This window comes from Bos mutus, chromosome 26, assembly GCF_027580195.1.
Source record: "Bos mutus isolate GX-2022 chromosome 26, NWIPB_WYAK_1.1, whole genome shotgun sequence".
In the NCBI taxonomy this organism is placed as follows: Eukaryota; Metazoa; Chordata; class Mammalia; order Artiodactyla; family Bovidae; genus Bos; species Bos mutus.
In genome coordinates, this window is record NC_091642.1 from 32,133,224 (window position 1) to 32,159,749 (window position 26,526).

At 51.7% G+C, this 26,526-nt stretch overlaps 1 protein-coding gene across 1 annotated transcript; it reads left to right on the top strand.

Moving 5' to 3' along the window:
- Window positions 1-1,295: 1,295 nt before the first annotated feature.
- PYROXD2 (pyridine nucleotide-disulphide oxidoreductase domain 2) lies at window positions 1,296-26,277 on the top strand. Its single transcript, XM_070363534.1, has 16 exons — window positions 1,296-1,506; window positions 5,743-5,762; window positions 8,461-8,554; window positions 8,635-8,708; window positions 13,365-13,520; window positions 15,644-15,797; window positions 18,004-18,065; window positions 18,157-18,254; window positions 19,630-19,771; window positions 20,129-20,263; window positions 21,772-21,844; window positions 22,099-22,255; window positions 22,627-22,781; window positions 23,505-23,611; window positions 25,138-25,258; window positions 26,021-26,277. The coding sequence occupies exons 1-16, from the start codon at window positions 1,380-1,382 to the stop codon at window positions 26,089-26,091; spliced, it is 1,746 nt and encodes a 581-aa protein (XP_070219635.1). The 5' UTR covers window positions 1,296-1,379; the 3' UTR covers window positions 26,092-26,277.
- Window positions 26,278-26,526: the final 249 nt, after the last annotated feature.

Here is a 26,526-nt window from a genome sequence, read left to right on the forward strand (position 1 = left end):
GGACTGCCTTCCTCCTCAATGTCCTGATTTCACCGATGGGGATTACCACATGATTGTGGACAATACAAGAGCAAAAGGGGAAGGACTAAAGCCTCGATCCCACCACTGTTTAGGATCCTCCGTCTTGTCACCTGCTGTTTTCCCTTACCTTTTAACCACTGTGTGATGTGGCATGTCCAGTTTAACCAGTCTTCTTAGTTTTTCGGTATTATAAATAACACTGAGGAGGAGGTCCTGACTTGTGTTTTAGCAGAGACACACGGAGTGTAAATTTTCCCTGGCGTGTGGAGGGGTGTCTGAGTTGAGAGTAGAAATGTCCCCAGAAGTCCCTCTTACCCAGAGGCAATTTTCCATATTTTCTCCTAATTGTGAAATGCACTTCCAATAGCAGGTTTCTGGAAGGCTGACAGATGTCAGAGGTGTACAGAGACTCCCAGCCCCTAAGGTGTTTTTATCCTGCATGGGGAATGGTCTAACCAGTGGGCAGGGAGCAGAGGGGCCCCTAATTCAGGACAGGCCACAGGAGAGTGAGCATTTAGCTGAACCTTTTTACAGATGTGCTCTTTAAATCCTTGAGGATTCTTGGGAAATGAGAAAGGTACCAAAACACACAAGAGAAATGTTCAGACCTTCAAAAGAAAAAGGCAAACTCCAGAATCACAGAGAACTGAACTAGCCCCCCAAACCTTGCCAGCTTTGTGAAAGCCTGTGAAGCGGATGGCGCTAAAGCATTTGGGCAAGGACGCGGGGCTCTCTGGGTGTCCCGGGGCAGATGGCCCCCCTCCCCCTGCAGTGTTGCCGAGGCCCTGGTCCTGCAGGCAGCGGATCCCTGAGCCTGCCGCAGGCATAGAGCATCTACCCTCTTACAAGCCGCAAGGACAGGAAGTTGGACCTGAGTCCCTCTCTTTACTTGGATTCCCACCCCCAGCTCATCCTGGACATTGAATTCCTTAATGAGAAGCAGGACAGCACAGGGTAGGGGACAGCCCTTTGGAACACACATGCACAGACGCGCACACACACACACACTTGTCTGAGCCTCAGTGCTCCCCGTCTGGGGCCCACGTGAGGGGTTGCATGACTGGTCGGCACAGCGCCTGGCACAGCGGAGCCCTAGAGAATGAGCAGCACAGTGATCACTCTGGAGGTCTGCAGGCGCAGGACCTCTGCCGGGTTAACAGGTGACTGCCCATGACTCTGCCCGGGTGGAAGGCCGGGCCGCGGGCAACTCAAGTGTCCCCATTTAGTCGTGGCCCAGGGCCAAGTACGGCAGCTGGGCTGCAGCTCCTCCTCTTCCTCCTTCTCCCTGCTCCTCCCCCTGCCTGGAGAGGCACAAAAGGCTGCTTGCAAGCAAGTTCCCAGCCTGGTCCTGGGCAGAAATGACCACATGTGGCCGAGGGCTCAGGAGGGCCGTAGGCGCCTCTCCCCGCCCCACATGGAGACGAGCTCTCTCGGACACCAGGGGACGCCTGAAGCCTGAGTACGATGCAGTGGTGGTAGGCGCAGGTAAAGTGGGCTGGGCTGGAGTTGAGGGGCCAGAGGGCAGCCTGCCCAGAATCCTGGGGTGGGGGTGGGGGGGTGCCCATCCACGCCCCTGCCCTCTCACTGCTTTGGCACAGGCTGGCCAGGATTTGGGGTGAGAGCAAGTTGCTAGGGTGAAAACTCCACCCGTCTGCGAGCAGATGCCAGGATTCTGGAGCTGGCTCTGCCATCGACTTGCTGTGTGGCCTGGAGCAGATTTTTGCCCTCTCTGGGCTTGAGTCTACCCATCTAAAATGACCAGGGAGGACTAAGTGAGTTCAGGAGTTTCCATGAATCTCCTGTGAAATTAGCTAGTTGCTGCCACATCCTTGGAAAGCATATGGTAGATAAGGGTTGCAAGGAAGGAGCCCTGGTACAACAGACCTGTGAAATCCTGCCGCCCCAAGTGTTCTAGGGCTTCCCTGGTGGCTCATATGGTAAAGAACCTGCCTGCAGTGCAGACCTGGATTTAATCCCTGGGTTGGGAAGATCCCCTGGAGAAGGAAATGGCAACCCAGTCCAGTGTTCTTGCCTAGAGAATCCCATGGATAGAGGAACCTGGCAGGCTACAGTCCACGGGGTCACAAAGAGTCAGACACGACTGACTAGTGTGAGCAATTAACACAAGTGACTTGAGTTCTGGTCACCAGTACCTGACCACTGAGACCATCCTGAGGACACTACAGTCATTCCGTCAAGGGGAGTTAGGGGAAAATAGACACGAGTCCCAGAGGTCCTCTCGCCTGTCTGCAGAAGTGACAGCCCTCACTGCCTTGCCCACCTGGGCTGTACAGGACCTGCTGCGGTGACCCCACTGCGCTTTGCTGAGCCCCAGGGTGCAGGGCACTGGTTCCACCTTGAGCCTGTGAGGCACCAGGCCAGGACCAGGCTCCTTTTCTCGGGGCCTTCCACTCACAGCCTCAAATTCTACTTCTGACATTATTTCCAGCTGGGTTTATACAGAAAGAGGATGACAGGCCTGGAAAGACCTGCTCATCACATGGCTTTAAAGCTGCATCCCTATTTGGGCCTTTCTTCATTTTCATCCCTACGGAGAGCTGTCCTATGCTGCTAAGTGCTTACCAGTAACCTCTCCAGGGGAGAATGTGTGCATACATATTCATACATAAGTTTATTGTAAATACTGAAGTCAAAGAAGTGTAGCACAGTTTTGCAGGTGAGATATACAATACTCTAAATTCCAGGTGGCCAGTCCACTCAGCAAGTGCTCGTGACTTTTGCTGAACTCAGTGACCAACCTACGGCTGCAATTTGACAAATGAAAATAGTTTTGAAGGAAACATTGTATGATATTTTTATTTTCTTTAAAGAGCAGAAAGATAGTGAAACAAAGATTTATGTCAGAACTTCTCTCCTCCTTCAACAATTGGAATGATCTTGCTCAGTCAAATAATATTTTGCGAACAGGAGAAGAACAGTTCCTCAATTGTTTGCTCTGTTTCACAAGGTAACTGCTGTGGGCACAACTGCCAGTTAAGTTTAATTTGCATTATTAGCATTTTCTCCATCACTTTCTTAAGTCTGCTGCTGCTGCTAAGTCACTTCAGTCATGTCCAACTCTGTGTGACCCCATAGACGGCAGCCCACCAGGCTCCCGTCCCTGGGATTCTCCAGGCAAGAATACTGGAGTGGGTTGCCATTTCCTTCTTCAGTACATGAAAGTGAAAAGTGAAAATGAAGTTGCTCAGTTGTGTTCGACTCTTTGCGACCCCATGGACTGCAGCCCACCAGGCTCCTCCGTCCATGGGATTTCCCAGGCAAGAGTACTAACAACCAACAAAATAACAACCCAGGCCCTGGTGTGTAGTGTTCGTGGATTTCCATGGTGTGACTACTCCCACTGCAGCCTTTTTCTAAGTTACCAACGTGATGTCTCTGTGAATTTGGGGGAGAGATGCAGCCAGGCATCATCAGGCAGCATGGCCCCTGTATGTGTCCATGGATGTAAGTAACCATGAAGACATAGACAACAGGAAAATATAGTAAAACAGTTAGGAAATGACAAGCTTTGAGTATTTATTACCTTTGTCTTTAATATCATTATTTCATTGTAAGTTTATATAATTTTTATCAGGGGCTGTTTGACAACTGTCTCACCAACTTCCAGGGCTGGGGGACTCCAGCTCCAGTGCCCACTGACTGGGCTCAGTAAACGGAAGTTCCTCCCACCTTTTCTGCCCTTGGAGACAACCCACCCCTGCTGTCTCTTGGCAGAGAGAGTTGATCCTAGGTCCCCAGGTACCTGGGTGAATGGCTCACAAGTGTGTTTCTCAGGTGTGAATTTTTCTTCAACGTTGCTTCTCTGATTGCCAAGCAAGGCAGGAAACCTGGTTTGAAGACTTATCCAACCTGAGTGAGGAGCACAGCGGTATCTTCTGAGATACAGATCATCTCTGCTCCCTGAAGTCACACCAGTAACCTGGCCATCATCCTGATTCAGTTATTTGACCAAATTTGCCTAAAGGATGACCCAAGGAGCTTGTTAAAATGCAGTTCAAGGGCTCCCTACCTGGTGATTAGAGTTCTGAGGGGATCATCACACCTAACCAGCTCTTGGAGTGGATCTGATGTGGCACCTGCAGCCCACACATTCGGGAACCCACGTTCAGCACACCCCTCCCCCCGAATCCCTCTGTGCCTGCTGCCTAAGGAACTCTGCAGTCAGGCCTGGAGATTAGCTGAGCCTGCAGCTTAAGACTCCTTGCAGGGGAAGGGAGAGGTCACCAGAAGCCGCAGGACAAAGTTTCAGCCACAGCTAGAGTGGGGGAGTGGTGGAGGGAGGAGGAACTTGGGCTCTTGGATCCCTGCCCTTTGCCATTTGAGGTCTATTTGTGCATTTGTGGGCTTACACGTGATGACTGAACTGGACCCTGTTGCCTGGAAGCCTTTATTAGTTTTCCAGGATTTATGATCAGCACTAATTATGGGTCTGCTAAGGCACAAGTGCTTTACGTATATTACTGGTCATCCTCCCTGCGACACTGCAAGCCCAGCAGGCCCTCTGTTTACATGTGAAAAAGACACCAGACAGCAGGGCGAGCCCAGGACAGTCTGCCTTTAATCTGTTGTATGTGTTTGAGAGCACGGCTTTTCAGACTTCAGGTTGCAATTCATTCATAATTCCCATCCATCACACTTTTTTAACTTTTTTAAGAAAATTATCAAAAGCAGGTTAAAAACAGTAGTCTATCAACTAGCATTTTTAAATGAAATATAATCAAATAGATCATGACGTGCTTATCACATGATGATTCGATATTAGTTCATGAAACACGTGGGTCTGAGACCACCTGCATCTGAATGACCAGGGAGCTTCTATGAAGTCCGTCCTAGTCCCTGCCCCCAGCCTGCCCAGTAGATTCTGGGGAGGGCTCCGGGAATCGGTGATGACGCACGTTCTTAAGTGACCCTGAAGCTTCTCAGAGCTGGAGAAGCACTTGCTAACCATGGACGTGGTGTGGGATGTGGGACCCCAAACCAAGTTCAGGGCTTGCACCCCAGGGGCTGCCTGCCTAAAATTTTTGGAAAGAAACTTTATACCAGACAAATCTACCCAATCGTCTAGCACCCTGAAGCACACTCAGCAATTCTAGCGAACGTTGACGCTGTATGTGTTGAGTTCATTTTGAGCTGTTCTATCTCAGGAACACTGGAAACTGACAAAGATTCCCCTTCTGGAGCCCTGTTGTGCGGCATGCTTGGGCAAAGCAAGCCCTGCTTGGCGGCAACTGTCCACATGACCAGCACTTACCTGGATGACCAGGGACACCAGCATCAGAGCACGATCAGGCCTCCCTCTCTTCCTCTAAGTCAACTCTGACGCTTCCTCCGACAGTCATCTGCTCAACCTCCCTTGCTGGAAGCCCAGCAAGGCTTTGTGGGGTCACTTTCATCTGATGCCTGCGGGTTCCCCTTGTCCCCACTCCAGCATGAGCCATTGGCCAAGCCAAGGTGACAGGATTTTTTTCAATTTGGGGCAAGAACCAGGGTTTTGTGATTCCCCAAAGACCAGGTGTCTTACAGTATCAAGCTAGATGCTGTTCCAACATCCAGGTTCAGGGGAGGGGGTCCCCCAGGTTCTGCTACCTTGCCAGGATCTTCATGGGCATGGGGACAGGGGTGGGGGGCCACACTCCTCAAGGAATGTATCTGCCCACTGACCACGGTCACTTTCCTCCCCTCTCCTCTGTCTCGTTGCAGGACACAACGGGCTGGTGGCTGTGAGTCCCTCCCCCTCCGCCCCACTTCACTGGCCCCTGGGTGTGTGACTCCCAGCAGGAGTGTAAGGAAGCCAGCAGGATGAGGGTCGCTGGGGGGAAGCAAAGGCCGGCTGGTCCCCTCACCCCGGTGCTGACCAGTGACAGGCTCAAGAGGACATCCACAGCCCTTAAAGACGATATGGGATTGCTGGCCTCTCCTTAATGCTCATAGGTTTCCCCCTTGACCTTTCAAAAGCAAGGTGATAAACGGCTGGGAAAGTGTGTAATGGACATAACACAGGAGGCAGGTTGGAACTTTAGGGAGCAAGTAACTGGGGCCGGGGGCCCTTTGACTCCAGATGGTGGGCTGTCCTTGTATACAGAGCCAGTGTTCCCCAGCAGGTCTAGGCCAGGCACCACCTTGGGGAACATGCAGCTGCACATGGTCCAAGGTCCACCCTGGAGGCAGTAAGGGAGCCAATCCAGCAGAGAAGGCAGGGCCCTGCCCCGGCACAGCTGGCGTCTGGGTCCCAGGCTGACCGCAGGCCAGGGTGACCCTGAGGCTGTGCTTCTCAAACCAGAGTCCATGTACCCCTAGGAGGCCATAGTGTGTGATCAAGGTTCAGGCCTCAAGATTCACACAGAGCATTCTGAGCAGCGTCTGCTCCAGAATATCAGTGCAGGGGATTCAGCAATGTGGGGAGCCAGGAGACCTGTGTTACGTCTTAATACTTTCCCCAGTATAGCAGTTTTATTCGAACATGTTACAGCAGACATTATTTAACTCAAGTGAAAGTGAAAGTCGCCCAGTTGTGTCCAACTCTTTGCGACCCCATGGACTGTATAGTCCATGGAATTCTCCAGGCCAGAATACTGGAGTGGGTAGCCTTTCCCTTCTCCAGGGGATTGTCCCAACCCCAGGATCAAACCCAGGTCTCCCACATTGCAGGTGGATTCTTTACCAGCTGAGCTGCAAGGGAAGCCTAAGGATACTGGAATAGGTAGCCTATCCCTTCACCAGCTTATCTTCCTGACCCAGGAATCAAACCAGGGAGTCCTGCATTGCAGGCAGATTCTTTACTAACTGGGCTATCAGGGAAGCCCCCTATTTAACTCAACTGATCAGTAATTTAAAACACTGATTTTTGTATTAATATGAACATGGGTTTGTCTCCCAGCTCAGCCACTTTCCACCTGTGAAGGTTAAGGCCAGTCAGCTAATCTCTCTGACCCATGATAAAATGAGAATTAAAATGCCCACCCTCACTGAATTGAGGGGAAGGGAAATAGATGATGTGCCCTGAGGCCTCAGCTCAAGAAGCCTTGCTCAAAAGGTAACCTTGGGGCATCCCAGGATGAGAGGATATAGGAAGAACTTAACTCTAGGTCGTGCACTTTGCTGGATGATTTGAGGCCAGCTTGAGAAAGTAGGCAGTTGGTCCTAGATTGATTACTGTTGGAGAGTTGGGGGCATCTCTGAACCGTGTCTGCAGGGAGGGGAGGCTAGCATGCAGAGTGGTCGCCACACACACACAGCATCACACATCTTGGCCACGAGAGCCAGTGATTGGGATCTTGAGGTGACCCACAGACCTCGTCTCGTCTTTGCTAAGACACAGCTGTGAAGTGGCCCTGCCCTGTCACCTGTATCGTGGTCTCAGACCACCTCTGTCTGCCGTCATCACTGTGGGACTGTTGACGTCTAACGGGAGAAACACGGCTCACCTCTGAGGCCAGTTTCCAGATGTTGACACCGAGGCTCCTCTTTCTCCTTTCTCGTTAGGATATGTCAGGAGCATAGATTCTGTGTACAGACCGGGTGCAGTTTCCACACCTCTACTCATCAGTTCTGGGAACTTGAGCTGTTAGCCTCACTGAGCCTCACTTCCTCCTCTGCAAAATGGGGAGAATCATGGTGCCTACCTCTAAGATGGATCATATGAGACGATGCTCGCACAGCATCTGGCATAGTAGTCACCAGAAGTCTACCTTCTGAGCTACACCATCCGTGTGGTCACCTTGGTTGTGGTGATGGTGGGAGAGCCAGCATTTTAGGTCAGTAGATGGAGGGCTAGTTTGGTTCAACAAATATTTATTGATTTTCCACCAAGTGCTAGAGAAAGATGAATACTCTCCCCTGAAACATTTGTTCCCCAAAATGACGCCATATTATAATCATAGCTTCATTGACCGAACACATCCCCATGTGCCAGGGACCCATGTCTAAGTTCCTTCTAGGGACCAACTCAGAGAATTCTCACAGCAGCCCTGTGAGGCAGGAAAAGTGGGTGTTGCTATCATCAGCCCCATTTTTGCACAGGAGGAAATTGAGGCCAGATGGATCAGGTACTGAGGTCGCCCCAGCAGGAGAAGAGGGGAGTGGAAAGGTGTGCTCTGTGTTCACACGACACGCCCCCCATGCTGCCTGCTGCAGGCTAGGGAGGAGGGCGAGGCTTGCCGCCACCCTGCCCAGGAGATGGGCACGAGCTCACAGAGGCTCCAGACCTTGCAGGAGGGAAGGTCACCTGGGGCTGGGAAGCGGAGGGGCACGAGCAGTCATGTCAGGCCTCAGAGGACATCTGAGGAGGTGGGCATTTATGAAAGGGTGGGGGAAGGGCATCTCAGAGGCAGGGACAGCTCGAGCCAGCCCTGTGGTGAGGTCCCTGAGACTGCGGGTGGACCCCAGGAATAAAGGGAAGGTCTGTGTGCCTCGTCCCAGGCGGCATACCTGCAGAGATTTGGAGTGAACACGGCGGTCTTCGAGAGACGCCACGTGATCGGGGGTGCGGCTGTCACAGAGGAGATAGTCCCAGGTGAGCCAAAAAGGTGGGTGAGGGGTATGGGGGTGACCACTGCTGATCCCTGTGACTGTCTTCATCCAATTCATCTTCAGGGTTTAAGTTCTCCCGAGCATCCTACCTCCTCAGCCTGCTACGACCGCAGATTTACTCCGAATTGGAGCTGAAGGTAGAGTGTGTGTGTACATGTGTGTGTCCATCCACCTGCTCCATGGTCTGGGGGCTGGGGAAGTGGGCAGCTGCTACTCTTCCCTCTGAGGGTACGTCTATCTCCCATGCTCTCCTTGATGCCTGCCCACAGATGGGCTTTGTCTGGCCCACCTGGTGTCTTAAAGATCGAGAAATTTCATACATAAATCAAATGTCTCAAAGCCCATGTTCCTAGATGCCGCACCAGCTGACCCCTTACATGAATGCCATCTTGGCAGTGCTTTGTCCATCACTCCCTGGGGCCCTGTCCAGCCCCCATAGGAACCCTTGGGCACCTGGGCACCTGAGTTTGCAAAGCTGCCTTAGGTCCTGGGCCCACCTGCTGCCCTCCTTACACTTGAGAGCCAGTCACCATCCTCGGCAACTTGAGCAATCAGACTTTCAGCTCTTCAGGCTCCTGAGCCGTTGTAGGGCATCCTGGGAACTCCCAGTCTGCCCCTGTAGACTCCTTTTAGCCTTGCCTTAGTCTACAGTCTTGCCCCCGCCCTTTCAGATTCCTTTTACCCCCAGCTGCCTTTTTGACAAACACAGTCATGCATTCCTGGAGCCACTTAGCTGCTTGGTGCCTCTGTCACCCACCACTCAGAGAGGGTCCTGGGTGCCATCTGCATATGATGCTGACAGCACTTCAGCACCAACTCTGTGCTGAGTTCGAAATTAATAAGACATTAAGCCATGGTCACCATGAGAGAAATTACTCTTTGAGTCCCTGAGACCGCTAGCACACCTGTCGCCAGCCAGGATCAGGTGGAATCCTGCCAAGGCCTGGGGACGGGTCTCTGTCCCCAGACAAACCAGCCTATCACTGAAGGCAATTTTCAGACACACTAGCTATGCACCGTGGCAAGTGCATGAGTAGGAGTCCCCATTTTATGAGGGAACTCAGGGGATTAAGCTCACACACAAGGAAATGACTGAGGAGCCAAGTCTAACCAACCCCTCCCCCTTGTTCTGAGCTCTGATGTGCCACCGCCAAGGGCGTCTTGATGGCCACCCTGCTCAGCCTCGTGCACTCTGCCGGTGGCCATGGGCCAGGTCTCAAATGTGAGCTCTCAGGACGGACCTCTGTCGTGGGTAGAGCACAAGGCTGCGATTTCAGCCTCTGGACCCTACCTGCTCAGTTTTGAATATCTGCTCTGCCGTTAGCAGCTGTGTGACTTAGCCTTGCGGTGCCTTGTCTTCCTTATCTGTAAGATGGGGATGTAATCTTACCAGCCTCAGAAGGCTCTTGTAGTAGTTGGTGTTCGCGCATCATTAGCACGGTGCCTGGGGCAGCCGGCTGGGGCTCCAGTACTTTGGCCACCTGATGTGAAAAGCCGACTCTTTGGAAAAGACTCTAATGCTGGGAAAGAGTGAGGGCAGGAGGAGAAGAGGGCGGCAGAGGATGAGATGGTTGGATGGTATCATCGACTCAATGGACATGAGTTTGAGCAGGAGATAGTGAAGGACAGGGAAGCCTGGCATGCTGCAGTCCATGGGGTCACAAGGAGTCAGACAGGACAGTCACTCTCTTTATGGGAAAAAGTCCTGGAATCAGACAAATAAATGAATCGTGTTCAATTACTTAGACCTGAAGCAAACTCTGGGTTCTTCTTGGATACCTTTTTGGGGGGTTATTGATTCATTCATTCAGCAAATGTTGCTGAGTACCTGTCCTGTGCCGGGCCCGGGGAGAAACATGTGTACTGAAGGTGGTGAGGGAGGGTGGCAAGGCTGAGCGCTTAGTGAGAGAACCTCAGGTGGAGGTAAGCACACCTACAGAAAGGAAGCTAAGGCAGCATGACAGTGAGGGCCTGGACGCCCGGCCTGGACTGGTGACCAGGAAACCCTCCCTTGGAGGCGGGGGGAACATCTGAGCTGACATTCAAATGCCAAGCAGTCACCAGCACTGTGGACATCTGAGGGGAGGATATTCCAGGCAGAAGGAAGTGGAAGTGGACAGGCCTCAGGGAAAGGAAGGTCAAGCGGCCAGAGCAGAAGTGCCAGGCAGAGGGGCAGCAGGCAGTAGGGGAGGTGGGCAGGGCCAGAGGAGACTGGGCCTTGTGGGCTGGGAGGAAGGGCCTGCGTTTTATCTGAGCACAGCAGGGAGACAGTAGAGGTGCTGAATCGGGAAGTGAGGTGATGGGATTTATGACTTTATGAAAGATCAGTCCTCTTGGTGGATGGCGTGGATTGTGGTGGAAGCGGTTGCAGGGCAGCTCAGAAGGTGGCAGCTGGGCTGAGGCAGGGCAGGGAGTTGGGGAGATGTGGATGAGGTCTGGAGGCTGAGATCTGAGACTTGGTGATGGATGGGAGGCCAAGGGTGAGAGGCTCAGAGGAACTGAGGGTGCCTCCTGCGTGTTAGAGGGTTCACTGTATCAAGAGGAACCAAGCTGGAAATTCCTCCAGTTTGTAATCAAAGAAATTTCCCATCTCAGCATTAGGAAGGATCCTGTGGGTCTCCCAGCCCCACCCCTTCCAACACTTGGATGCACCTCCACAATGCTCAGTCATGGAGATCCTGCCATCTGGAATGCCCATGGTTGGGGGGAGACTTCTGCTGTAATATTGGAAAGGTCTCTTTGGGTTTCTGTGTGTTTTCCTAAAACTTCTGCTCACAGATCTCGTTTCTGTCCTCTGGGGTGGTGCCCTGTCTGCAGCAGTACATTTAGTTAGTCAATAGACTACGTATTGATCACATGGTGTCTAGATGCTGCAGATACAGCACTGAGAAAAAGAGACTCAGCCCCTGAGTTCAGAGAGCTCACATTCTACCTGTGTAGACAGAGGAAAACTAAGTGTGTCATTGACCAGGTGGTGATCAGAGCCAAAGAGTCAGGGGGAGCTGAGCATGCTACTCAGGTAACATCTGAGCAAAGACCTCAAAGAGGTGGGAGCAGACCAAAGTGTATCTGGGGGAAGAAGTCTCTAGAGGCCAAATCTTTCAAGCTGCGTACTTTAAATACATACAGCTCCTTGTATGTCAATCACTCATCCAAAAAGTGGTTTAGGAAAAAAGTCTCTAGAAGGAACAGGATGTCTTTTATTTGTAGGGGTTGCACAGGCCCCTTTTGTTTTATCTCCAACTTCTTTGAAGAAGTAAATGTGCTCTTGGAAAGTTCTGTGTACTAATCAAATATTTGTAAATCAACTATTTTAAATGCATCAAGGGAACTTCCATTTAAAGTGACCATGGAGTAAATGAGTCTGCAAAGTAAATAAAAGGGTTTTTTTATGTGAATAATTTATCTATCTAGTAAGTATGGATTTTCACATAACTGTGGCTTTATTGTGTCTTTCTCAGTCTTAATTATTACTGAAATGGGGGCATTTAAAGACTACTGCTGAGAGCCAGGGCTTTGGAGTCACAGGGATGTGGTTTGAAACCTAGATCCACCTCCCAGTGTGACCTTGAACACGTTTTTCACTTCTCTGAGCCTCTGCTATTGCATTTGACAATGAGGATGATATACTTACAGAACCACTGTGATGGTTCTGTAACCATTGTAACCACTGTAAGCCCCAGTACAGTCCCCGGCACTGGGTAGTGTGGCATGGTGCGATGTGGCATAGCATGGCATGTACGTGTGGCGTCGCATGGTGTGGTATGGTCTGCCACAGTGTGCCTGGGCAAGAAGGATTTTTATACACTTATATCTAAGATAGGAACCAGGACCACATGCCTTGGGAAACTACATGTATATGTTCATGCTAAGTCGCTTCAGTCATGTCCAACTCTCTGTTACCCCATGGACTGTGTAGCCTGCCAGGCTCCCTGGTACATGGGATTCTCCAGGCAAGAATAATGGAATAGGTTGCCATTCCCTTCTCCAGGGGATCTTCCTGACCCAAGGATTGAACCCGCATCTCATGTCTCCTGCATTGGCAGGCGGGTTCTTTACTACTAGCGCCACCTGGGAATCCCCTGGGAACCTGCATACAGGTACCTAAATACATACAGGTCAGTTCAGTTCAGTTCAGTCACTCAGTCGAGTCCGACTCTTCGTGACCCCATGGACCACAGCATGCCAGGCCTCCCTGTCCATCACCAACTCCCAGAGTCTACTCAAACTCATCTCCATTGAGTTGGTGATACCATCCAACCATCTCATCCTCTGTCATCACCTTCTCCTCCTGCCTTCAGTCTTTCCCAGCATCAGGGTCTTTTCAAATGAGTCAGCTCTTCGCATCAGGTGGCCAAAGTACTGGAGTTTCAGCTTTAGCATCATTCCTTCCAAAGAACACCCAGGGCTGATCTCCTTTAGAATGGACTGGTTAGATCTCCTTGCAGTCCAAGGGACTCTCAAGAGTCTTCTCCAACACCACAGTTCAAAAGCATCAATTCTTCAGCATTCAGCTTTCTTTATAGTCCAACTCTCACATCCATACATGACTACTGGAAAAACCATAGCTTTGATGAGACTTTTGTTGGCAAAGTAAAGTCTCTGCTTTTCAATATGCTGTCTAGTTTGGTTATAACTTTCCTTCCAAGGAGTAAGCGTCTTTTAATTTCATGGCTACAGTCACCATCTGCAGTGATTTTGGAGCAAAAATAATACAGGTCACCTAAGCACAATCAGAGAAGGGTCATGGGCAGAGCCCTTCAAATGTTACCTGTGCTGTCTGTGTTCTGCAGAAACATGGGCTGAGGCTTCATCTTCGAAACCCCTACTCCTTCACCCCCATGCTGGAAGAGGGCACAGGGGGCAAGGTGCCCCGGTCTCTTCTGCTGGGCACAGATATGGTGGAAAATCAGAAGCAGATCGCCCAGTTCTCAAAGAAGGATGCCCAGGTAGGGAAAGTGACCAGCGATGGATCTTCTCCTCCATCTCAGCCTGGAGGCTGCTCTTTTTTCTTTTTAAACATTATTTTCTGAGAGATGGGCTGTCTTAAAAAAAAAAATTATTTGACTGCCCTAGGTCGTATAGTTGCGGTATGTGGGATATTTAGTTGCAACATGTGAAAACTAGATCCCTGACCAGGGATTGAACCTGGGGCCCCTGCATTGGAAGTACAGAAACTTAGCCACTGAAAGGGGAGTCCTTTGGAGGCCACTGTTGAAAGGAAATGGGCCTGGTTGGAATTCTCCCAGAGCAAGTTGTCCAAGGCCACAGGGGTGTGGACAGGCCACCCCATCTGCCCTACAAGGGCTCCAGTCTGTGCCAGCCTTTGATCTTGGGCACTGCAAAGAGAAGGGGTGGAGAACAGTGGCTAAGACCGGTGGACACGGGAGACCCTCAAACCAGTGTGTGTTCAGCATGAAGCCACTGTTCAAGTTTCAAAAGGGAGTCCACTGATATGTCCTTATATTGTATGTGCTTTCTACCTCTCCTTTCAGACAGAATTCCAGGTGGTTTTCCATATTAAAGCACATGAAGATCAAAAAGAAAAAGGGGGGATCAGAGACAGTTAAAGATAGAACAAACTGGATCAGGAATTTAGGACAAGAGAGTTATAATAAATATTCATCTATTTTGGCATCATTCCCTGGCAGCCCAAGGCAAGAATGTGCCCAGGATGATGAGCAGGTCTGATGGAGAAGGCACAGTTTTCCCTTGGGACTGAACTGCGAGGAGTTTCTTGGGTAGCTTTGTCTAGATGAGTCATTGAATGTAATGGGCCTGGTGTGATTGGTTTTACAGACAGAAAAAGATTCTCTGAGTGGCCATTTGTTGTACCAACCTAGATACAAGCTGACGGCATAGCATTAACTCATATCTTGGTGGAGACATTTTTCTAAGAAGAACCTGGGTTAAGCAATCCATGGGGGATGATTTTTGTTCTGTTAATCTACTATTGGGTAAAACCAAGAAAACCACATATCCAGCCTCTCTCTTTAACCAGTGGTTTCCTAACCTGGTGGACAATCAGGTCACTAGGGGAGCTTTGCTTTTTTTTTTTAAGTGCTTTGCACATGATTCTTTTGTACAGTTGCACTCTGTAGGTTGCACTCCCTACACTCTCCTCCAAGTCCTACCCATCTCAGATACACTGGAGAGGATTCAGGACAAGACTGGGTCCCTGAGCTAGAAGACAGTGGCCGTGGCCATGGCTGGTGACCACAGGAACAGGAGGCAGAGGCCACATCTCAGTGTGGAAAGTCAGGAGCAGAATTCTGGTTTTGTCTTTGCATGTTGTCACATTGAAGACCTGTTGCAGAGGAAGCTATTTACCTTCATTTTAATCAAGAGTCTCCAGTGCAATTCAACACAGAGCTTTTCTTAATGTAACAGGTGTTAAAATTCCATGGATATATCCAAGAGTTCTAGAACGAAAAATTAAAAGCTCTGAGCTAAAAAGTAAGATAGGGCCTCGGGTGGCATAGATGTCCATCCCTGCTCCTGTCACCCATCCGGGAAGGGGGATCATAACCAGGCTGTCATATGCATTCTGTTGTAGGAGATTGCGGGGTAAAGGGAGGCAGGGTTCTGTTCCTGCTGATGATGAAAGGATGTGGGGGGTGGGGTTTGCAGACCAGGAAGGAACAGTCAACATGCTGGGGTACAGAGCAAGAGATCTTACTTCTACCAGTGAGATATAGAAAGACAGGAGAGAGAGAAGAAACTTGTAAGTGGTCTTTGGTTTATCACAGAGACCATGTCCTAGGGTACTTGAGTTTTCCATGGCCAACAGCTGGCCAGCCTTAGGCTCTTGTGCCTGCCACCTCTGGTGACCTCCTACTATTACTATGCAGACCCTCTGTCACCTGCCCTAGTGCTGACACCAGTGCACAGACCTAGAACTGGGAGCAACCCTGCACAGTCAAGCAGAATCATGCTTGGCAGGGCGTGGGGCCTGACGAATCATCAAGGCTTGGCTGGGAGGCACAGGCCAGGTGGTCTGGAGGGCAGATCATGGGGACAGGGTCCTGTGGAATTCTAGGCAGTGGGACCTTGACTCAGAGCTCTGTTCCAGGCCTTTCCCAAATATGAGGCATTCATGGATCGCTTGGCATTAGCCATTGACCCTCTGCTGGACTCAGCCCCCGTGGACCTGGAGGCCTTCCAGCGGGGTTCCCTGCTACAAAGGCTCAAGTCGCTGTCCACCCTCAAGCCCCTGTGGCAGGCAGGTAAGTCCAAGGGCAGGTATCAGGGCATGATGAATGCCTTCATGTGGCTGAGCCCAGTTTCTCCATGATTGGACATAAGCCTGAACCTCCGAGGCAGCCTGCCAACTTCTGTCAATTAATAGGGGCCGCCTGGAGCACTGTGAGTGAGATGATCTTATCTTAGGCTGGCATGCTCTAAAAATGGAGCCTGAACCAAGGGCTTATGTTCAAGTAGTTCATTTTGAAGGAGGATCCTAGGGAAAGGAGGAGGAACGGGAAAGAGGGAGAGTCAGCACCAGGGTGTGTTACTGAACTGGCCACCACTGTGCGTGATAATGTCCTGCCTGGACCTTCTGAGGAGCCTTAGGGAATCCACGTGACAACGTGCTCAGGGGAAGAGAGGGGAAACATTTGCCCACTGGGTTCTCTTCCCCAGTGTTCAGAGGTTGCCCCCATGGGTATTAACTCCCACATGAGGCATTAACTTCTGGGTTGTGCATCCATGGGTGCCAAGTGAGTCCCATGGGTACCCTGTCCTGGTGTCAGAGAGGCCCCAGGGAAGACATGAAGAAGAAGCGCATCTTACAGGCCTGAGGTGAGATGCGGTCAGGTTGCACTGCGTGCAGCTGGCTGGAGCCTGCATGGAGCTCGGCACCATAGCCATGGCTGGGGGAGGCTGAGAGAGATGGGGCCGAGAGAGTTTGAAGAGATGCCCCCATACAAGAAGGATGCTGGATGACTGGACTCAGCAAGAAAAATATCTGTGGCCAATTAGTGATGTCTGCCTTGGGTATGAGAAGGGAAGTCTCACCAAGCCTGCTATTATTTTCCACCACTCGTCTAGGGTACAAAGTGTACCCAAACTGTGGTGCTGGAGAAGACTCTTGAGAGTCCCTTGGACAACAAGGAAATCAAAGCAGTCCATCCTAAAGGAAATCAACCCTGAATATTCATTGGAAGGTCTGATGCTGAAGCTAAAGCTCCAGTAATTTGGCCACCTGATGTGAAGAGCCGACTTACTGGAAAAGACCCTGATGCTGGGAAAGATCGAAGGTGGGAGGAGAAGGGGATGACAGAGGATGAGATGGTTGGATGGCATCACCGACTCAATGGACATGAGTTTGAGCAGACTCTGGGAGATAGTGAAGGACAGGGAGGCCTGGTGTGCTGCAGTTCATGGGGTCACAAAGGGTTGGCTACGACTGAGGAACTGAACAACAAACAAGGATACAAAGACCAGTTAAGCGTCTACATTCTACAAAAATACTGAACCAGTTAGCTGTGGTCACAAAGTTGCCACATAACAAACTACAACATTCCAGTGGCATGTAAAAATGAACATTTATTTCTCATGTGTCTGCATGGTTCAGCTGGTCCCAACTGGGCTGAGCTGGTCTGAGCTGGTCTCATGCGTGCATCCGTGGCTGGAGCAGCCCTGCTCCAGGTGCCTCTCATCCTCTTCTTGGAAAATGCTGGCTCGTCCAGGCATGACCTTCTTATATCCATGACAAAAGTGCAGAGGGCAAGCCCCGATGTGCAGGCCAGTTCCAAGCCTCTGGTTGCATCATGTTGGCAAACACTCCAATGGCCAAGCAAATCGTGTGAGCCCAGAAGCAAGAAGTAAGGCAGGTCCACTCAGCTAGGGCGGGAGGCAGTGCAGTTACAGGGCAAAGTGTGTGGACCCGGGGAGGGTGACGGAGCCAAGCTGGTAGAATCTATCACAAATGTCAAGAGCAGACATTGCCTCCCACATCACCAGTCCAAGGAACCTCATGCAATAAACATGCATTAAGCATTCATGTAGTCAACATTTATTGAGCAACTGCTCTGTGCCAGACGGCAAGCTCAGCACTGGGGCAAAATGCCTAGAGTTCATGACCTCTACCTTCAAGGTTCTAGTGCCCAGTTACTCTCTGAGCTAGTTTAAATCAGTGTCAGAGAAATGGGTTAGCCAAACCACTGCCTCCCAGGGTACAGCCTTAGAGAATTCAAAGAGAGTAAGATACAAATTAAAAATGGCCCCCAAATAATTCTAACAGTTAAAATGTACTAAGTGCCTATAGATTTAGAAATGCTTTACCTACCTCATTTAATCCTCACAATAGCTTTTAAGGGTAGAAAATATGACTCCCGTTTTATAGATAAAGAAGCAGGTGCAGAGCCATTAGGATCAAAGTGTTCCCTTCTTGCCTGTCTCGGTTTGCATTTTATGAATCTCGTCTTTCAGGTTGCATCCTGGGAGCCCAGCTGCCCCAGTATTACCAGGTCCTCACAGCTCCAGCCGCCAAGGTGAGTGCTGACCCAGCCTCAGGCTGGACCTCGCCGGGACAGGGCCTCTGCTCCCAGGTAAGCCCTTCTCCATGCCGCTCTGCTTTCCCAGGTGCTGAATCAGTGGTTTGAGTCTGAGCCTCTAAAAGCCACTCTAGCAACGGATGCAGTGATTGGAGCTATGACAAATCCCTACATTCCGGGAAGTGGGTGAGTGTGGCAGGTGAGGGGGGGCAGCGGGAGGGGCGCAGTCACCCCCACAAGAGCGAAAACTATCACTCACTGAACTCACCCGATGAACCAGGCAGGTGCCAGCTACTTCACACAGGATTCATTTAACCCTCAAGGCAACACTGGGGGGCTGTGGTTCAGAGAAGGGAGATAACCTTCCCAAAGTCACCCAGCTAGTAAGGGCAGAGCTGGTTCCCAGCCCGACTTGTCCGAACCCCGCATCCCTGCCAAGTCTTCCTTCTTAGCCACTGCTCCCCACTGCTGCAGTAGAAGAGCCTTGGTCCTGCCTCCCGCTGTGATGTCTCAACATGAGTATCTTCTCTATCTATCTATGCATCATCTATCCATCTACGTATCTATCTAGGCTCTCTTCCCTTCCCACGAAGCCCCGTTGCCTGCCGCTCTCCCGCAGGCCCTTTCCCTGGGTTCCAGGATGCGCACACACACAGACACCTCCACATGGATGGGAAGCTGCCTCTCCTTGTGAGTGGGAGGTGTGCTGACAGCCTCATCCGAGAGGGGGCAGTCAGACACAATGAAGTGTGCAGTTGTGGTATGCCTTAATGAGCCCTGAAGGAGCAGGAATGGAGGGTGTGTGTGTGTGTGTGTGTGTAGGGGTAGAGGATGCTGCCAAGTCTTGGGCCGTTTCCAGGGCACCAGAAGATGCAACTAGAAGCTGTCAGTGTGGCTTATCTCTCAAGGGATAAGAGCACCCCTCAGAGGTGGTTTTTCAACACACACTAAGCCAGCCCCAAATTTCCCAGGGCCATGGAAAAGGGGGGTGTGCGTTGGCAAGTGCTTGCAACACCTTGACCAAGATCAACCAGCCAATTAGGAATTTCCAGCTGGGGCCTGCAAGTCCTTTTCTCTGTGGGTGTCCAGGAGGCTTCGCCACTGCCCAGTTTATGAAATGGGCCTTTAAGACATTTTTTTTCCCATTAATTCTTTCAATAAATATGAATGGAGCAGTTGCCTGCACTAGGTGCTGAGGACACCGTAGTGAATGGAGCTCAAATCCCCATGGGAGAGGCAGATACAGAATGTGGAGTGGAGGACTATTTACTGTGGGCGTTGTGATGGGAAAACGAGGCAGCGGGCAATGTGATCCAGGCTCAGAGGAGCCCCCATGCGGAAAAGATATTTCATCTGAAACTCTAGGGACAGGAGGAATTAGCCAAACAAAAGAAGAGGGAGAAAGGGGGTTCTAGATTCCAGAACAGCGTGTGCAGATGTAGAACTGCAAGTGGATTATGTGGTCCATTCAAGGCACTGAGAGAGAAAGAATATTTGCACCTAGAATTCTGGGGAGATTATACCCCATCTCCAGCCGCTGATTCTGATTATCTGTCCTCAGGTATGTGCTACTCCATCATGTGATGGGGAGTCTGGAGGGGGTTCGGGGGGCCTGGGGCTATGTCCAGGGTGGCATGGGTGCCCTCTCTGACGCCATCGCAAGCTCCGCCACCGCTCACGGAGTCAGCATCTTCACCGAAAAGGTGAACACCCCTTGACGCCCACCCCGATTTTTGGCAAGTATCTTAGAATGGAACACAGTCGCAGATTCAGAGGGTCCTCAGTTTACTGATGGACAAGGCTGGGTTTGGGCTCTGCAGACTGTCGCTGGCTGAGCAGCTGTGACCCAGGCCTGTCCCCTTTGAATTTGCACTACCATCGCATATTTGGGGTGAGCCTTTGCATTGGGGAGTGGGCTGACGCCTCACCAGGATCTGCAGGAAATCGGCAAGGGATGAGAAAGCTGTAGGTCCTAGGAGCAGCACAAACAGCAGAAATCCCCTAAAGCCAACCCTTGTTTCTCCTCCCGGGGGTCCTGGGACTCCTACTGGCGGCCATAGACAGTGGCTAAAGTACAGGTGAGCAGTGGAGGGCGCGTTCAAGGAGTCGTGCTGCAAGATGGCTCGGAGGTGAGGAGCAAAGTGGTGCTGTCCAACGCGTCGCCACAGATCACCTTCCTGAAGTTAACGCCACAGGTGAGGCTGGGGAGGTGAGGCGTCTCCCAGCACGGGACGGCAGTTTGGAACCTGGGGGCTTCAGGGGGCTGCATCAGGGTGGGAGATGTGAATGCCAAGTCTCCCCACATTTGGGGAAGCCCGTCCTTCTCCGCTTACCTGACAGGCAGGTAGCAGCAAGCCTCACAGGTGAGGGAAAGGTCCAGGGAGGTAAGGTGACCGAGCCCAGGCATTTGGTGATTGGCAGAGCCACAGCTAGAACCCAAGTCTGACTTTCAACCCAGAGTTGTTTCTACAGCTTTCTGCTATCCTGATTTTTCCCCTCTAGCCAGCTCTGATTCCACTGTTTATGTCAATAACCCATCATCACATGAACGTTGCATAACAACCCCACAACTGCCGGACGTATCACAAGAGTTACGGATTAGTACACGGAGCAGGAGCAATCAGTTGATATTGACTGAGTTCAGCTGATCTGGGCTCACCCACACATATTCCAGCAGCTGAGGGGCACTCGTGGGCCCTGCTGACGGCTGTGGCTAGTCCAGGGGTCTCAGTCAGAATGTCCGGGATGACTCAGCCCTGCTCCATGTGTTTCTTATCCCCCAGCGCAATAGTCCAGACATGTCCTCAGGGTCTGGCACAAGGCAAAATGAAGCAAACTCAATCACACAAGTGCTTCTGTTTGCTCCCTATTTAACATTAGCCTTGTCTCAGAACCAAGCTCAGAGTCATGCTGCTGCTGCTGCTAAGTCGCTTCAGTCATGTCCAACTCTGTGTGACCCCAGAGACAGCAGCCCACGAGGCTCCCCCGTCCTTGGGTCTCTCCAGGCAAGAACACTGGAGTGGGTTGCCATTTCCTTCTCCAATTCATGAAAGTGAAAAGTGGAAGTGAAGTCGCTCAGCCGTGTCCGACTCTTAGCGACCCCATGGACTGCAACCTACCAGGCTCCTCTGTCCATGGGCTTTTCCAGGCAACAGTACTGGAGTCATAGTGGAGGGCAATAGAAAGGGGTGTCCGTATAGGGAGGGGTGGGGACTTGGAATAGCTTTTGCAATTGACCACATGTGCCCTGTCCCCCAAAGATGTGCTAATATGTGTATGAACATGGAGCTCCCAATGACGTGGGGTTTATTCTTGGGGACAAGGCATCATTTTTCTGAGTGATTCCACTAATAAAATTCAACAAACACCAGTTTCAAAAGCATCTTAAGACAATTTTGAGAGCATCAAGACTTCCAAGAGCTTAGAGGCCAGAGGAGAAAGAGGCTGCAGCTCTTGGGCCACATCCATACCAGGAGCTGGTCTGGGCCACTTACCACCAGGACGCTGGCAAAGTACACAGGAAAAAGTGGTTAACACTGAGTGGGAGGAGCCCAGGAGGGCTTCACAGAGGAGGTGTTTTGGCTCACTCTGAGGCGGGGAGAGGATCTCCTGCAGTAGAGATTGAGGGACCAGTCTGAGTAAAGGAGGAAGGCAGCTCCTCTGGGGCCTCAGCCCCCACTAGGGTGGAACCTTCTCTTTTCAGGAGTGGCTTCCTGAGGAGTTCGTGGCGAGAATCGCCCAGCTGGACACCAAGTCGCCTGTTACCAAGATCAATGGTAAGAGGCACAGTGGACAGCAGAACTGTCTTTTCTGAGGTTTTCTGAGCGGGAAATCTCCATGTCTGGGAAAGACTGACCTGTCTCTATTCCCTGCCCCCCAGCCTACCCCCTGTTTGAAGATGAAACACTTTTTCATGCTTCTTGTTTCCAGCCCACCATGTCGGGGAGCAGGCGATGGGTAGAGAAGGAGGGCCCTGGAGGGGCTGAGGACCCAGGCCCCTGGGCCCTGACCCTCCCCTTTGGTCTCTCAGTGGCTGTCAACAGGCTGCCTGACTTCCTGGCAGCCCCCAACACTCCCGGGGGCCAGCCATTGCCCCATCACCAGTGCTCCATCCACCTGAACTGTGAGGACACCCTCCTTGTCCACCAGGCCTTTGAAGACGCCCTGGATGGCCTGCCTTCCAAGAGGTGGGGGACCTGGAGACGCTTGAGCCCCTGGTTAGAGCACAGGGTGTGTGTGGGCGGTGGGGTGCAGAGCCCACTGCACATTTACCTCCCTGGGCCGGCTGGGACCCGAGAGCCTGGAGCCTGGAGATCTGATTGAGTCAGGGACCTGGGGATGAGAGAGCTCCCCGTGGGTGGTCTGGACTGTCCTACTGGTCACCAAGCCTGCGCAGACAAACACCACCATAACCTTACGGAGATGATCCATCCGGCCCCAGCATCCCCAGCTCAGGTCTTCATTTTGTCCCATCATCTCAGAATGGCTCCACGGCCCCTTCTCTCAGGCAGGCGTTGCTCTTCAGGCCCTGCCCTCTCTCCTCCCCTGTCGTACACAGACCTCTGATCGAACTCTGCATCCCTTCCTCGCTGGACCCCACCCTGGCTCCCCCCGGCTGCCACGTCGTCTCCCTCTTCACTCAGTACACGCCCTACACGCTGGCTGGAGGCAAGGCCTGGGATGAGCAGCAGAGAAACGCCTACGCAGACAGAGGTAAGGCGAGCTAGACCGTCAGGTCACCACAGTGACAGCTGGCTGAGTGGCCTCAATGGGCCCCTCTCCTCCTGATGGCCCCACTCCGGATTAATACCTGCAAGGCCTGTGCCAAGGAGAGAGGAATACCCAGGGAAACCAAAATCAACACAGTGAGTGCCTGCTGGGGTCAGGCTGTGGGCTAAGAAAGGCAAAAAGACATGGTTCTTGCCCTCAGGATGCTCGCAGTCCAGTGGGGGAGAGTAATAAACCAACCTTACAGTCAACAGACTGTGTGAACCAAAGGAGGAGCCACGAGCCAGAGTGGCAGGAAAGCCTTCCAGAGAAAGGGACATTTGAGCTGGGTTTTAAAGGGTGAATAGGAGTTGACCAGACAGCACAGGGCATTCCAAGCAAAAGAAATAACTTGAGTGGAGCCATGAGGTGAGGAAATCTTTGCATATTCAAGGGGAGACAGAGTTTAGGGCTGGAGTGTAAAGATGGGAAGAAGTGGGAGGCTGGGGTGATCTGAGACCCACAGGCCTTCGTAAAAAATTGTTTATTTGCTGGTGGACTCTGTCGTTTTGTTGTTGTTGTTGTTTTGCTTATTGAGGTATAATTTGCATATGAAAATATTCATTTTAAGTGTAGCGTTTAACGAATTTAGTAAGTTTGCCAAATTGTATAATCATAAGCCTCTTCTCTTCCGTAACGCTGTCTCATTCCCCTGTGTTTGGCACCTAGTGTTTGATTGCATCGAGGCCTATGCACCCGGCTTCAAGGGCTCCGTGGTGGGCAGAGACATCCTCACACCCCCTGACTTGGAGAGAGTCTTTGGGCTTCCTGGGGGGGTGAGTTCGTATAGGACGGGAGGCTCTCGTCACACTCTGCCTTCACTCTCTTTGCACCTCCACTCCCTGACATGCCCACTTGGCTTTATCTTGGCCCTCCACACCCAGCCTTAGGCAGGAAGGGAGGACAGGGGCAGAGACCACAGCGGAGAGAGGACAGAGACAGGGTCAGTTGCAGGCAGTGGGGGAGGAGAGAAGAGATGTAGACGGGAGAGGCAGCGCCCACTGGAGAGATCACCTTACTGTGGGATTTCCGCCCAGACGTCCACATCAGCATCTCCCATCTGCCTTTCTTCAGAGGGGCCTCCCCTCCCCTGAGCAGCTTGATCTCACACTTCTCTTCAATTTATCAACAACTCACTGAGCCTGGAGGCAGGGAGTGGGTAGGCCACCAGAGCCAGTATGGCAGCGACTAGCTCCGATTGGCCATTGCATACGTAGACGTGGCCAGGCCAACATGAGATGTGTTTCAATATAAAATGCACCCCAGATAGCAAAGACAAAAAAAATGCAGCAAGTCTCATCAATAATTTTAATATCGACCACATGTTGAAATGATATTTTGGATCTGTGGGGTTAAATTAAACATATTATTTAATTGGGTTAAATTAAATGTATTATTAACACTAATTTCACCAGTTTCTTTTTAAGTGTTCATGTGGCTAATGGAAAATCTAAAAGTACATGTGTAGCTCCAATTATATTTTTATCAGACAGCATAGGCTGGCTAGAGAGTGAAGGAGGCCAGGCAGTGGAGAGGGAAGGGAAAGGGTTGAGGTGGAAGGCTTGGGGCAGGTGGATTGAGACATCTTGATAAACGCACGTGTAGAGAGAGGGCTGGAGGGGATGTAAAGGGTCCACCTGGAGGCCGAGGAGGGGGCGGTGGTGCTGTCCGTCCATCCGTCGAGGAGGAAACTCCAGGGAAGAAAACGAGCTCAGCTGGGGACACACTGAAGGGGCAGGTGACGGTCACCCTCACCATGACGTCCAACAGATGTTGGTCTTGTCAGACCTACCCCTCGGGTGTGACCTTCCCCTGCCCCCACACCCCCCTCCTCGTCTGGTCTGACCCAGGCCACTGGAGTAGAACCATACTCGGCCCCAGCACCCTTGTCTGCCACTCACTGTGACCTTGGCCCCCGGGGCCCAGGCTCAGATGGGTGTCTTGGCCAAAGAAACACACATCAGCAGTCAAAATAAATCAAATTCCTCTACTTTTCAAACAGAGTGGGGGGGGGTTCATAGTCCACAACACAATCTTTCAAGTCTCCCTTTTCTCTCCCATTCAGTTTCCTCACCCTCTGAAGATACACCCAACCCTTCCTCCTTCTTGAAAAATGCCTCTAGGAAAATTGCCCCCCAGCCCTGGGACATGTGCCTGTTCCCTCTCTTCCTCTTCTCATTCTGCATCATGAGAGCCCAAAAACACCCTGGAAGGAGAAGAACCTTCCTTGGAGAACAGGGGTGGGGAAGGGGGTGGAGACTGTAAGACTCCTATGTTAATGACTACAGCCCTGCCTCTGCAGAACGTATTCCACTGTGCCATGAGCCTGGACCAGCTGTACTTCGCGCGTCCTGTGCCCCTCCACTCCAGCTACTGCAGCCCGCTCCGGGGCCTGTATCTCTGTGGAAGCGGGGCCCATCCTGGTGAGTGAGCCTCGGTCCCACTACCCCTGGTGGCTGGCGAGGGCTGGCCAGATATCAGAAGCTTGCAGACTGTGGGACAGGATGAATAAGGCGGGAGATGAGAGGGAGGGGAGCGGGGAACTCCCCGGAGAACAAGCCCTCCCCTGCATTGAGAATTCTCCAGCCAGACCCCTCGGGTTCGCTCAGCCCTCTTCGTGAGGCCTGGGGACACGTCCTAGTGGAGGTATCTCTCCAGTTCCCGCTGGGGGTTGTGAGGGACCCATGTCTCTAAATTCAGCGTCCATATTTGAGACCAGTAAGGATCAGCACAGTGCAGTTTCTCAATTTTAAAATTCTTCCCTGCTCACATCGCAGGCCTAATTGACCCCGTGGAGGCTCATCTCATACGGGTGCTTCCTCTGAGCTATTGGGCCTCGGCCTCCCAGACAGGCCCATACCGCCAGGTCTTCCCCTCAACCCCTAGTCCCACATTCTACTTCATGTGCTGGGAGTCTTGCCCCTCAGCTCTCAGGCTGGGAAGGCAAGGGGGACACTTGCTTGGACCAGACACTGGCCCTTCCTGCATGGATTCAGGAAGCCTGGAGGGGAGTCCAGGATCTGTTTTGATCATCGTCCCAGGTGGTTCTGTTACCCATACCCCAGTACCACCCTTCAGTCCTCCCTGTTCTGCTTTGTGGCTGGTGCCTTGGCAATCCCACAGAGGGGATAGAGGGGTGGGAGGGGGGTGAGCACAGCTTTGGCTCATGGGAGGCTCCCTTCCAGGAGGAGGTGTCATGGGAGCCGCTGGACGCAATGCAGCCCACGTGGTCTTCAGGGACCTCAGGAGCATGTGACCTCGAACTAACTCTGACCCAGGAAGATGAATTCACCCTTGAGACGTCAGTTTCCCAGGATATGGCCTGAGGCAAGCAAGTCCTCAAGGCCCAGGCCACTGTTCTGGAAGAAGCGTACAAGTCACATGGGGTCCTGGTTAACCTCTCATCCACAGCTTCATGAATAAACTGGTTTTGCTTTATATAGATAGCTTGCATTTTTTCTGTGTATTAGTGGAATAGGTAATATGTAATAACCACATGGGGTAGACTTGTCTGGGAGACTCAGTAATCTCACAGCATCAGCTCCAAACAATCCATTTGACCAACAAGCATCCTCTTCTCACTGCCAGGCCCCCACTACCAGCTGATCAGAGGCCTGCCCTGGGGAGGCCCAGTCTACTGCTGTCGCACTTCTGGCAAACTGTATAAGAAAGGACCCAATTCCCCAAGTGC

Bases quoted from the DNA above. Each gene is read 5' to 3' on its own strand.
- PYROXD2 (XM_070363534.1), top strand. From the start codon at position 1,380: ATGACCACATGTGGCCGAGGGCTCAGGAGGGCCGTAGGCGCCTCTCCC. The intron at 18,255-19,629 runs GTGAGTGTGGCA...ATCTGTCCTCAG, and splicing joins CCCTACATTCCGGGAAGTGG to GTATGTGCTACTCCATCATG. The intron at 20,264-21,771 runs GTGAGGCTGGGG...TTCTCTTTTCAG, and splicing joins TCCTGAAGTTAACGCCACAG to GAGTGGCTTCCTGAGGAGTT.